Below are 13,471 nucleotides of genomic sequence, written 5' to 3' on the forward strand. Positions count from 1 at the left end.
GGCAGTCATGCAGGCCCAGGGAAGCAGAGGGAGGTGAGGGCAGGCCCAGGTCCAGAAGCAGTGCCCCTGGGGACCTGAGATGGAACTGAGTTGGTCTGGATGCACAGGATATAAAAGCAGTGGTGGTTCCCCAGGTGTTGGTGCGCCAAGACAAGGAATGGGACAGGACCCAGGCTAGGAGGAGAGACCCGTGTACTGGTCTAGGGCAGCTCATGGCCCTGCCACCCAGAGATGCAAAGGAAGATGGGGGCGGGAAGCGGCCTCAAGAGCTCCTGAGGACTGCTCTGAGTAGCTGGGTTGGTCTGGATGCAAAGGATCAGAAAGAGGAAAGGTTAGCCCTGTTGTCCAGGAAAGAGCCTGGCCGGTCCTGTAGGCCCAGGGAAGTAGAGGGAGGTGAGGGCGGGACCAGGCCCAGAGTGCTTCTGGGAACAGGAGATGGAACTGGGTTGGTGTGGATGCAAAGGATCAGGAAGCAGTGGTGGTTCCCCCTGGTGCGCCAAGACAAGGAATGGGACAGGACCCAGGCTAGGAGGAGAGACCCGTGGGAGAGATGGGAGGGTGAATGAGGCTGGGGGAGTCAAGGAGCGGAGGGTGCCATCGACTTAAGCTGGAAGCCTGTGGGTCGTAGAGAACTTCAGGGTATTTTTTAAAAATCTCTTTCAGGCTGGAGAGATGGCTCAGCGGGTTAAGAACACTGTTGCCCAGAGTGCCCTGGGGACCAGAGAAGGAACTGAGTTTGTCTGGATTCAACACAGGATATAAAAGCAGTGGTGGTTCCCCAGGTGTTGGGGCGCCAAGACAAGGAATGGGACAGGACCCAGGCTAGGAGGAGAGACCCGTGGGAGAGATGGGAGGGTGAATGAGGCTGGGGGAGTCAAGGGGCGGAGGGTGCCATCGACTTAAGCTGGAAGCCTGTGGGTCGTAGAGAGCTTCAGGGTATTTTTAAAAAATCTCTTTCAGGCTGGAGAGATGGCTCAGCGGGTTAAGAACACTGTTCTTGCAGAAGACCCAGGTTCAAATCCCAACATCCACATGGCAGCTAACAACTGTCCATAACTTCCAGGATCTGACAGCCTCTTCTATTCTTGGTGGGCATTGCATGACACGGGTGCACTTACTTACATGCAGGCATAACACTCATACACATAAAATAAAAATAATAAAATATTAACAATTTTTTTTTACCTCTTCCTGTTTTGTGTAGGTGCCCCACACTCACTCTGTCTTCCCAAATCTGAAAAAAACCTGGGAAGTCCCAATAACTGACAAGAAAAAAAATCAATAATCAGATCACACACAATAATCAGATTCCTGCCATGGATCACAAAAACACTTGTGGTTGAAAACCGGGTCCTGGTCCTTTTGAGTCTCCTAAAATCTTCTACTGCAATCAGAGATGGTAATTGATTGAAACTGTTTACTGATGCCTCCACTTCTCAGCATGCAAATTCAAATGGAACAGAGCAATTAATCAGACAGACCTCTTGACCCTATTTCACCCAGAAAACTTGGCCTCATGTGCCCAGATCTCAGATTGATTAAAGAAAATAAACCAGAGCCAAAAGGTAAAGACCACTGTTTTGGACCATTTCCTGCAGCTAGTAACACAACACCACAGACTGGGTTAAAGATATTTATTTGGGTTCATGGTTCTACTCCAAGGTGGAGGAGCCAAACTATATCTAATCTTGTCAATAGGACACCCCAAAGCAGGAGCCAGGGAGCAGAAAGATCCCAGGGTGAACCCACTCGGTTTGCAAGAATGGAAGGAAAAAGAGGGCACTGGCCCAGCCCATATTACCGCTGCCAACCCACCAGGGTCCACAGACGTGGACAATGCCCTATGATGTCACGTGAGTCACAACTGGACATTGCCATGCCGACGGCTCCTGGCAAGGCTTGTTCCTTCTGGGTTCCTGGACATCCCCAAGTTTTATGCTCTAAAGGTGCCAAGGGCACAGGAGGTCTCTGAGCTACCAGGATGGGAGAGGGCCACAGCAACACCCTCAAAGGGGTGAGCACTGACTCCCTTAAGCTGGAGCTGCTGGAGGAGATCCACATGAAGTGAGTCTGGGGCAAGTGCTCCCTGTCTCGCCCTCAAGGCCTCACTGGGTGTCCCCTAGAGCCCTGGCCTCTGAGCTGCAGAGGAGACCCGAGTTGTGATTATTACAGGCCTCATCAGACAATCTCCAAAAACAGTATTTATGGAAGGATTCATGCACTTATTTCTGTTGTTTAAACGTATATGAGTGTTTGCCTGCATGTCTGTAGGGCACCACATGAATGCAATGCCCAAAGAGGGCAGAAGAGGTTGTCAAATTCCCTGGATCTGAAGTTACAGTAGTTGTGAGCTCCATGTGCCATGTGGGCACTCTGAAAGAGTACTCTTAACTAGTGAGCCATCTCTCCGGCCCTCATTTACTTTTTGGATTAATCAATGCCTAGATAATGAGTTGTTTTGTCTGTAGATCACATATAATGAAGTTGCCTATATTCTGTAATGCTAAAGGAAATATGTGGTTAGTTTTGATGTCCCATTAAATTCAGGTTTTTGTGTTGCTGGAAAAGAACTTAAGAACTGTAGACATTTTTTGTAAAAATGGGAACTCTTAATGCTTGGTGGGAGGCGGTGAGGGAGTTGGGCTTGTGAATGCTAGGCAAGCACTCTACCACTGAACCATGACCCTAACCTTTAAATACTTTTTTAAAAAATGAAGTTAGTTTTAGCAACATGTGGTGGCAGTCTCAAGAAGCAAGAGGATGAAAAGGCCAGAGGCCAATCTGGGGTGCACAGGGACATACTGTCTCAAGATCAAAACAAGGGCTCCCAGATAAAAAATGGAACTAGAGACTGTTATACTAAGTAACACAGACTCAGAAGAAGAAAAAGACGTATGTTCTCCCTCATATGTGGATCCTAGTACCAAATCCTGATAAGTAAGTATGTATCCAGACATAACTACAGGAAACAGGATAATGAAAAGGAAGCAGGGAAGTAAAGGAAAAGAAAGAACCTGAAAGAGAAGAACAGTAGGAAGCAGCTGTTAATACGGGAGATATGGATAAAAATGGAGTTATTTTAAGGGGAGGAAGGAGGGAAGGTTATACAAGGAACCTAAGGGATAAAGGGAAAGAAGGAGCTCAAGAGAGTTAGGACAATAGGAGAAGGGTATTATTAAGGGAGAAATGGGAAAAATGGGGTACTTTAAATGGGGAAACCATGATGGAAGGGTTAGACAATGCAAGAGATAAGTAATGCCTAGCTAGTTTTTAAAAAATCAGAGGGAACCATAATAATCAAAGAACCTACTGACAAATTATACATACAACTAACTCAAGGAATATAATGTATATCTAGGCAAGGTTTATCTGAGAACATTTGGTTTTTACCCAAGCTTTATCTATGCAGCACATGGTAATTAAAACTACCAGGTTGGTGAAATTAACCTTATTGGATAGTTAACAGCCATACTTTGAGGCTATACTAATATGGTCAGAGGGACTTAAAGGACAGTTTTTCCCCTTGCACTCAAAGGTCAACTACAATCCAGGGAACTACTGAACATCTCTTAAAATGTTCTGTAACTGTGGTGTCACCTGTCCTATTCTTCAAGGAGGCCATGGATTCCACACCAGATGGACTTGAACCAGTGTCCAGTCTACAAAGAGGAGGGTCAACACAGAGGAAATGTTTCCTTCATGCTCCCAAGTAAAGCCAGCCATGGTTGAGCAGGACCTTCGACTTGTCTTCACATAGATGGAACTGGTAATAGTAAGGAGCCAGGTTAGTAGGCTAAGGCCAAGAGCCTAGCAGACAACCTGAGAGGGTGGCTTCTGACCTCCATCAGTGTAACAGCTCTGATCTCAGCATACTGCCAGAGTGCCAAGGCTTCTCTCTGGCCTCTCTCTGACAGAGGGGCTGAGAATGCAGAGGACTGCCTGAGAGCCCCCAGATTCTGCCTCCACCTGGTGATGAGCGTCCACTAGTTGTGCAATACCCAGCCCTCTATCTGGGATTTCCTAAGGCCCTTCTGAAGGCCCCAGGGCAGATCTGGCTTTGGTAGGCTAAGGCTGAGATCCTAGCAGAAAACCTGAGAGGGTGGACGGCCTGAAAGCACCAAGATCCTGCCTCCATGTGGCGAAGGAAGCCTGAATGTACCTGACTGGAACCTGAAGTGGGCTTCTGTGGGTACTCCTCAAGCTTATCTAAAGGAATATTGACAACTGATTTCTGCTAGATGAGGAAGAGCTGATCTTCCTAAAACAAGGAACTCTAGAAAGGTTGACTAGATTCAGTGGATGGAACAGCACTGAAGAAAGCCTCGGGGCACTGACAACACAGTGGACAGTAACAGAGATGACAGAGTATGTGGGCTTGGGGGCGGGGGGCGGAGGTTATGGGAGGGTGCCATTTGGGAAGTGGGTGTATAGATGGGTAAGATTGTTTGGGATGTTCTGTATGATATACACACACAAAATCAACAAATGGGAAAATGAGCATCAGACCCTGAGCTTATCTAAAGGAATATTGACAACTGATTGCTGCTAGATGAGGAAGAGCTGATCTTCCTAAAACAAGGAACCTAGAAAGGTTGACTAGATTCAGTGGATGGAACAGCACTGAAGAAAGGCTTGGGGCACTGACAACACAGTGGACAGTAACAGAGATGACAGAGTATGTGGGCTCGGGGGCGGGGGGCAGAGGTTATGGGAGGGTGCCATTTGGGAAGTGGGTATATAGATAGGTAAGATTGTTTGGGATGTTCTGTATGATATACACACACAAAATCAACAAATTTTTAAAAATGAGTTATATTTGAGGAAGAAGCACAAAAATTTGCTTCATGTTAATTAGTAGGGGTAAAAAACATTACCATTGAAATCTACCTGATGACTTTATATCCATACTCAGGTGCCAAGGATCGGAGTGAACCAACTGTGACTAGTAATAATCAGATACATAGAGATTAGAGACGCATGTGCAAACATCTAGGTGTTAGTAGCATTAAAAATGAGTTTTTCTGTAGGAAACAATATTTTAAAATGAAAAAAAGATTTTTTTTAAAGGTTAAAACCTCATTCAATTTTGTCTTACAGGGTTTATATACTGAGTTCAATATTGTATAACTGTATTAATTCAACTGTGAACCTAAAAGCTTACAGCCGCTTTTGAAAGAGATGCATCTTTTCTCTGGAAATCGTTATTGAATATGTTAAAGCTGTAATGAAAAGCTTCTTCGAATCACGTGGTTATTAAATAAATAATTTAAAAAAAAACAAGGGCTCAGTGGTTAAGAGCACTGGCTACCCTTATAGAGAATCGGGGTTTGGTTCCCAGCACCTACCTGGTGACTAATTACCATTGTAACTCCAGTTTCAGGGATCTTTTCTCTGGAAATCGTTATTGAATATGTTAAAGCTGTAATGAAAAGCTTCTTCGAATCACGTGGTTATTAAATAAATAATTTAAAAAAAAACAAGGGCTCAGTGGTTAAGAGCACTGGCTACCCTTATAGAGAATCGGGGTTTGGTTCCCAGCACCTACCTGGTGACTAATTACCATTGTAACTCCAGTTTCAGGGAATCCAATGCCGTCTCCTGGCCTCTGTGGGCACTGTAGACATACCTGCAGGCAAAACATTCATACACATAAAATTAAAATAAATCAAAAGAAATTAAGAAAAAAATCAAAGAGCTGAGGATATAGCTCAGTGGTTGAGTTCTTGAGTCATTCACACAAAGACTTGGGTTCAGTCCTTAGTACCAAAAAATAAACATTAGCAATAATCTCAGCATTTCACATTAGGACCTTGACTATCCTGAGTATTTTTTTAAATAGATAATCCTAGTCCCATTCACAGGCCTTATGAAAATCAGTGTCCCATAGTATACTGCTCTTTCCGCTTGCACTCCTATCTCAGTACTAAATATCTTACCTAAATCTTGCACCAAGTGTGAGCATTCTGAGGACAGGTTCTGTATATTCTCTGAGTCAGTAAAGATTCAGAACAAGTGGTTTAGAGGAATTCTGGATAAAGTCAAATCTCAGCCCTTGTCACCCCGTAACTATAGGATCTTGTTTAACATCTTTAAAAAAAAAAAAAAACAGCTCTTTTGGCAACTCTAAGATTGTCATAAAAATTGTCATACTCCCTGTGGTCATTATCAGGATGGATTGAAATGTAATACAAAGCAGATAGCCCTGTTTATTGCAAAGCAACCACCCAGTGGAGGTTAGCAGCTCTTGCAGCTCTGCTCACATATTCACTGTGCTGTGTTTTTCTTTTTCTTTTTCTTTTTCTTTTTTTTTTTTTCGATCTTTTGAGACAGAGTCTCCCTGTAGCCCCCAGGAGCTCCAGCCCCTAGCTTGGAACTCACTATGTAGACCAGGCTGGCCTTGAACTCACAGAGATCTGCCTGCCTTTGCCTCCCAGTACTAGGACTAAAGGCGTGTGCCACCACACCTGCCTTTGTACTGTGTTTTTCTACATTTATTTATTTGTACATATGTGTGTGGGCATGCATGTGACATGGTGTAGGTCAGAGAACAACTTGTGCAAGTTAGTCCTCTCCTTCTATGTCGCGAGCCGGGACTCTGTCCAGCAGAGTCCAGGAAAGACGACACATAGTCCTCTCCTTCTACAACATGGGTTCCAGGGATCAAACGGACTTGGTGACAAGCACCTTTACCTCTGAGCCATCTTGCCAGTCCTGTACTGTCTTTAGAATGATACCTTGAACATAATGGGCATTCAGAAGTATTTATTGGATAAATGGTTCTGTCACCATATAGTACTGTGATCACCAATGTCCTAAATAACCTCAGGAATGCATATAATGTGTGTGTGTGTGTGTGTGTGTGTGTGTGTGTGCTCTGTTATTACTTACTGCCATAGCTATTCCTTACTATAGTATTTAGCAGCTCTTAATTTGCTGGGTTCTAAGAAACATGTAAGTAGCTTCTTTGAGATCATATTTAAATTAAGGGTAGATGGCATCCACTGGTTACCTGGTACTTTGAGCTTTAGTGTATGTCTAGCCCTTTCCCTTTGTAGAACTGAGTCATCAGAAACTTTCGTTTTCCTGGTAACTCTTTCTCAATCATGCCTGCAATAAATGATCTTTCATAATAAACTGTTCCTGAAATTATGGGTTGCTGTGTATTAGTTTTCCGATGTTATCTTTAATTGAATTATTATTAACTAAAATATTTTTAATAACAGGGATGTAGTGCAACTCTCAGTGCTTGAAATAAGGCACAAAATAGCAGAACTGGAAGCCAACCTCAGCACTAACCACGAAGGTATATAAGTAAATATTTATATATGTGAGTCTTGTATGATCAGTGTTTATTTTACCAGACTATTATTGTGCATTAAAGTACATATGTTGAATAATAGTATCAAGATTTCAATGTTGCTTTTTTGGTGATATAATATTTTACAATAAAGGCTTTAAATGACTACTTAAGAATGTCAAGTCTCTTAATATATAATTGTGTTTCTACCTTATAATTTCTAAATGTCCATCAGTTCATAAAATTTTGTTATGTAATGTCAATATGTAACTTCATTGGTAAATGTTAGCAAGTTACAAGTGTAGTTAATGTGAGTCATAACCCTTCATATCTTAATTACTGGACATGGAATATGATTAAAATCTATATCTGGTTTTTGCCTACTTGTTTTCTTTCCAAGAACATGGGTTCATGCGGGTATTACATATACACATTCATATCTTTAAAATATTATTAATTCTATTAACATTAAATGAGATCCTGTCATATGCCAATACTTTGAACGGAAGACCTTTTTACTATTCTAAAGAGGTTCACTGACTATCGGGAGAAAATGTTAAACTGAAAATCTGTGTATGAGAAAGAAGAGTTCTGTGTAAGGAGAAATGGGAACTTCAGGAGAGGGAATGGATATGATTGGAGTGAGGGCTTAAAGGCAGTGAGTTCAGAAAAGGCAGACTTGAACTGAATGCTGGAGCATAGAAGCAGTTTATCAGGGTTATGGCGATGGGCTTTGGTTTTTAAACCCAATTTTACTTCTATCTTCCTCTTTAAGGAGGACTACAAGACTGGTAGTCAAGTCTGAAGTCAAATTCAGCTTTCTTTAGCGCTGTTAAAGCTCAGTTGGAGAATATCATTTCGTCTATGGCTAGTCTCTTCTTTTTAAAAATGTTTTATTATTTTTATTTTAGGTGTATAAGTGCATTGCATGCATGTATATGAGTGCAGCCTCATCATGCAATGCCTGTGGAGGTCAGAAGAGGGCGTTGGATGCCCTGGAACTGGAGTTATGGATGATTGTTAGCCGCTATGTGGGTGCTGGGACTTGAACCTAGGTCCTCTGTAAGAGCAATCAGTGCTCTTAATCCCTGAGCCATCTCTCCAGCCCTCAAACTGTCTCTTCTTATCTCCACATGTGTGTTTGAGTTGTAAATGGCTCTGTAGGGGCAACCTCTGACTTCACTTAATAAGTACACTACAAGGATAGCTGGAATGTCCTTATCTATCTAGTTGTGGAAAACAGAAGACATGCTTCAAGATACACAGGCAGTGCAAACGCCGTGTCCATCAGTAAACCATTGTGCGAGAAGTCATATCAACAGGTCCCATGGGGAGGATTTAGGGTATGGGCACAAAGAGAAAACACCAGGATGGCAAGGTGGGAAGTTCTTTCCTAGGTGAGCTAACATGTGAGATAAATGGCAAAAATTAAATCTTTACCCCTTCCGCAATGTTTATAAAGTCTAGAAACTGTCAGGAGAGATGGCTATTATGATCCCCACTTGGGCAAAAATGGAATTCAAGAACTTAAATAGCTTCTCAAGTCATACTGTCAGGAGTAACAGAAGCCTATCTACTACAAAAAAGTTATAATTCTGTGGACTGACAGGGTTCACCTTTATGCAACCCTGTGGTTGGAGTCCAGTGTTATCTAGAATTCAGTCATCTGAAGGATCAAATGGGCTGGTCATTCCAAGACAGCTTATGTAAATGTCTGGAATCTGATACTGGCAGTCCATCTGGGGCTGCCTATCAAAACTCTTTTTTTTTACTTTTTGCTTTCTCACAAAGGAAAATCCTGAGCAAGTATACTAAAAGATATATAAAACATGCCAGGCCAGTAAAGGGATACTTCCTGAATGGCATATGGCTAAATATGCTGTATTTTGTGTGTGTGTGTGTGTGTGTTTCTCTCTGTGTGAGTGTATGCCACCTGTGTGCAGGTGCCCTTGGAGGTCAGAGAGGGACTTGGGTCCCCTGGATCTGGAGTAACAGGTTGTTGTGAGTCACTGGACATGGGTGTTGGAAACCAATCTCAGGTCCTCTGAAGAACAGCAAGTGTTCTCAATCAGAGCCATCTCTGCAGCCAAAATTCACCGTATTCTATTGGTGAAAATTCTCATGGATTCAAGAGGCTGGAGAAGCACATGCTACTCATTAAGGTCATATTGCAGAGCTAGGGATATAATTTAGTGCTAGAACACTTGCTAAGCATATATGAACTGATGGATTCAATACCCAGTACTGATGAAAAGGTCACATTTCACCATATGTGATAGCATATATTATTTTAGTCACCTTTGTAAAAATAATTTGCAGGACTGTGGAGATGGCTCATTAGTTAAGAGCACTCCCTGCTCTTCCAGAGGACTGGGTTCAGATCCCAACATGTTGGGTACCTTACAACCACAGTAACTCCAGCTCCAGGGGCTCCAATACCATCTTCTGACCTCCATGGGTACCCACACAGGTGAAATACACAGGCACATAATTAAAAATAATCCTTAAAAATATATGTAATTTTCTGAAGAGTTCCTAAACACAAAGCCATTTAGAGAGAATGCAATGTGACTAGTGAGGATGGAAGCTAGACTGGCAGGAGGTGGAGGTAAGGCTCAGGAAGGATACAAAGCAGGAAAACTATATAATACGGTAATAAATTTTTATTTATCTGGAAGGCAATAGTAACACTTTAAAGTATAATACTGTGTTAACCTTTTGAAGATATGTGAACTAGTAACAACATAAGCACGCTCACAGTTTAGGAAATTCCTCCACTCCTCAAAACTACCACCTCGCTCCCTATTCTCATTTTCAAGGAGTGAATTTACCTTGTTCTTTCAGAGAGAAAGGGAACATGAGAAGACTTCTACACATTTCCATTAACAAAGCTATGAGCCGTTGCCCCCACCCCACCCATCCTGCTCTTGTGCGTGGCCTGGCCTAGTCCTTCTAGCAGGACTCTATCAGGCTAACTCTTCCATTGGAGCACAAGTCCCACCTACTTGCAGCCATCCCCTTTCCTTCAGCATGGGTTTTGCTGCTCTTCTGGACCATCCCCATCATATGCTAACATGCTGATTTCTTTTGTCTGAACACAAAACACAAACTTCTTTGGGCCACTTTTTCTCTTCTTCTGACATCCCCTTATACCCATCTGTACAGCAAAACTCTTCACAAAGTTTCTGTTTCTACTCTATCTTATTGTCTCTTACTTGAGCTAATCTGGTTTGTAACTCAATTAATTTAAATGAAAGACTAAACCCCAAACTCAAACAACTTCAGAGGTCTCTTGAAGCCCTTTGGCATGGGAAACTGTGTACAGAAAATGTGATTTTTTTCTTTTTATATTTTAATTAATATGAGAATTTCATGCAATGTATTTTGATCATACTCAGGCCCCTTCTACCTTCTCCATCCTCACCTTACTGCCACTTATAATTGTCTTTTTAAAAGCCTATCAAGTCTAATCTATGTTTCCCAAATGCTCTTGGGAGTACATCTGTCCCTTAGAGTCTGATCAAAATGTGATTTTTATGTTTTAGCAAAATCTGAATTTCATCTTAAAGTTCAGCAACAAGACAATTAGGAAAAAAAACATTCAGCTGACTTTAATGAGAAAAGTTAACATTTACATAGGGCTTTAGGTGCCCTTTAAACTACCTTTTGAAAAAAATTGTTCTATTGTATAGGTGAAAAGCCTGAGAGTCTAGATGATCCTCCAGGCTCCAGAGGTGGCCAGTTTTAGATCTGGAATTTGCACCCAGGTATTCTGTGAAACCCATGCTCTTGGCCTCTGCTTCTTTCCATCTCTTAGGTTTAAATTTCTTCCTCAGATTTTTCATCTAGAGACATGAACTTTGGCTTAGTGTGTTCTGGGAAGTTTGCCCAAGTGGGGATGGGCCAGATTTGCACAATATGTTTATGATTGTCTCATTCACTGTTGAACTCACTAGTGAGAACTTTTGCCCCCCATCAACTGAAACTTCTCTTGTCAATGTCACTAATGATCTCTTAGATAAGCCAGTACTCCGTTATCATCATACTTGACCTATCACCAGCATTAATCAGAAATTCATCCTTGAAACCCTTTGTCCACTTGGCCTCTGGGACATGAGTCTCTTGATTGCCTTCCTAACTGCTGGGTACTTGTCATTTCTCATCATCTGTCTGATTTCTAAAAACTTGGAAAGTCCCAGGGCTCAGTCCTTCTTTCTTCAATTTGTGCACTCACGTGTTAGGTAATCTTTTCTGGTCATGTGGTATTCAATGCCATCACATACTGACAATTTGAAAATCCTCTCTCTCTCCTGGACCTTTCCTTTGAGCTCCTTTGAGTTTTCATTTATAATTTGGTTTTAATTCCAAGCCCCTTTGATGATCAGGTAATGATATTAATGAGAAAACATTTTTAAACTTGTGTTAATGGCATGTGCTTACTTTTTTCATAAAATTCAGTTTGTCTCATCTCAAAATAAGGGAAAGGAAAGAAATACTTCTATTTATCTCAAACTGACTTAATACTTAATAGTGAAACATTCCCATTGCTCAGATAAAAAAGTAAAGATGCCTGCTGACATTAAAATCTAAGTCTTCTTAATCTCTCATAACAAATAGGGTAGGTTAAGCCAGAAATCTATTCTCTGATGGTTGTGGAGGCCTAGAGTCAGAGATTAGGTATTGATAGGTGATTTATTCTCTAATAAATACTAGCCTTTCTCCTTGGCTAGTAGGTGGCCTCTTCCTGTGTGTTCACAAGGTCCACCCTTTGTTTCTGTGTCTTGATCGCCTCTGATGAGCACATGTTCTAATGGATTAGGGCTCCCACATATGGAACTTATTTTACCTTAATCATCTCTTTGAAAGCCCTGTTTCTGAATACAGTCATATCTGAGGTACTCTGGGTTAAGACTTCAATACCTTAATTTGATGGGCAGGTGACCTATCAAGAGAGTTGTTGGAGGTTGACGGAATGGTAAGAAATGATTTAATGTGTGATTTAGAAGTAAATTCTCCGTTATTATAACCATGCTATCATGGACTAAAACCAGACCAGGTTCGTGATTTTTTTTTAATGAGAAATTCCTTTCATTTCTAAAAGTCAACATAAAATGTAACAGGTTTCATAATGGCATTTTCATACATATGCCATTATACCTTGTTCTTCCTCATCTCCCTCCCCTATTGCCCGCTCCTATCCCTCCTGCACTTCTCTTAGTCCCTTTCCTGCCTTCAAATAGCTTGTTTATTTTTAAGGCAGGGTCTTTTACTAAACTTAGAGCTCATTGATTTAGCTAAGCTGAGTGGCCAGTGAATTTCAGGGATCTGCCCATTCTGCCCCTCCCCAAGTTCTGGGGTTACAGACAGCCACCTTTGTCCACATATTGCACGGCAGGCACCTCTCCCCACGCCTGGTTCATATTATTTTAATGAATAAATAAGAGGGATTGGGGTGATCTTGTTTTTCCCCTTTTCACTCAGGTGGTGAATGGAAAACCCGTTATGAGACCCAGCTGGAACTGAATGATCAATTGCAAAAGCAAATTGTATCTCTTAAAGATAAAATGGAGAAAATGCGTGGAAATCCTTCAGGTACAACAGCTATGATATGCATGCCTTACAAGTTGAGTGAAAACTCATCAAATATCAATTGCTCATATTTGCTTTGTTGTAGATAGACTATCATCCATTCGCATCTATGAAAGAATGCCAGTGGTAAGTAAAAGATGGTTAAGCGCAAAGAAGCATCAAGGGGATTTTGTGCTTCTAAACAGAAGTTTAAAGACAGTTGCACGATCTATAGTATCCTGTTCAGGGGAAGTATTCCTTGCATGTGAGGAACCCAGTAACAAAGAAGACCTTTATGTTAATCTGCCCCCGTACAAAGCTGGATCAGGAGTCTGGGGTAGGTTCAAGTAAACAAAACGGAGTGAAAAAGAAATTCGGTGGTCAGGCTGACTGGAACTTGAATATGCCTATTCCTTGCAATCTAAAGAAGCCTGATGAACCTATCTTCTACATATCTAAGATGTGTCTATTCCACTAACATGTAATACACACTCTCAAATGCATATGCACGTCTATGTATACATGGATATACATGCGTACAGATAGATGTATATACATGCATAAACTTCAGCAGAGCCCATAACCTTGCCCTACAATGACATGAAC

At 41.7% G+C, this 13,471-nt stretch overlaps 1 protein-coding gene across 2 annotated transcripts in view; it reads left to right on the plus strand.

The window, feature by feature from the left end:
- Positions 1-1,435: 1,435 nt before the first annotated feature.
- Positions 1,436-13,471, plus strand: part of Ccdc169 (coiled-coil domain containing 169) — a 43,876-nt gene continuing 31,840 nt past the window's right edge. Inside the window, exons 1-5 of one of the 2 annotated variants that reach the window (XM_008830495.2) lie at positions 1,436-1,565; positions 1,699-2,064; positions 7,224-7,303; positions 12,779-12,889; positions 12,972-13,012. In XM_008830495.2, coding sequence (XP_008828717.1) covers positions 1,982-2,064; positions 7,224-7,303; positions 12,779-12,889; positions 12,972-13,012 — 315 coding nt within the window. In that variant the 5' untranslated portion in view covers positions 1,436-1,565; positions 1,699-1,981. Of the gene's footprint in view, positions 1,566-1,698; positions 2,065-7,223; positions 7,304-12,778; positions 12,890-12,971; positions 13,013-13,471 lie in introns of those variants that run through there. The other variant, XM_029562250.1, reaches the window with a different exon arrangement.

This window comes from Nannospalax galili, unplaced genomic scaffold (genome assembly GCF_000622305.1).
Source record: "Nannospalax galili isolate Female #2095 unplaced genomic scaffold, S.galili_v1.0 scaffold1354, whole genome shotgun sequence".
Lineage (NCBI taxonomy): Eukaryota > Metazoa > Chordata > Mammalia > Rodentia > Spalacidae > Nannospalax > Nannospalax galili.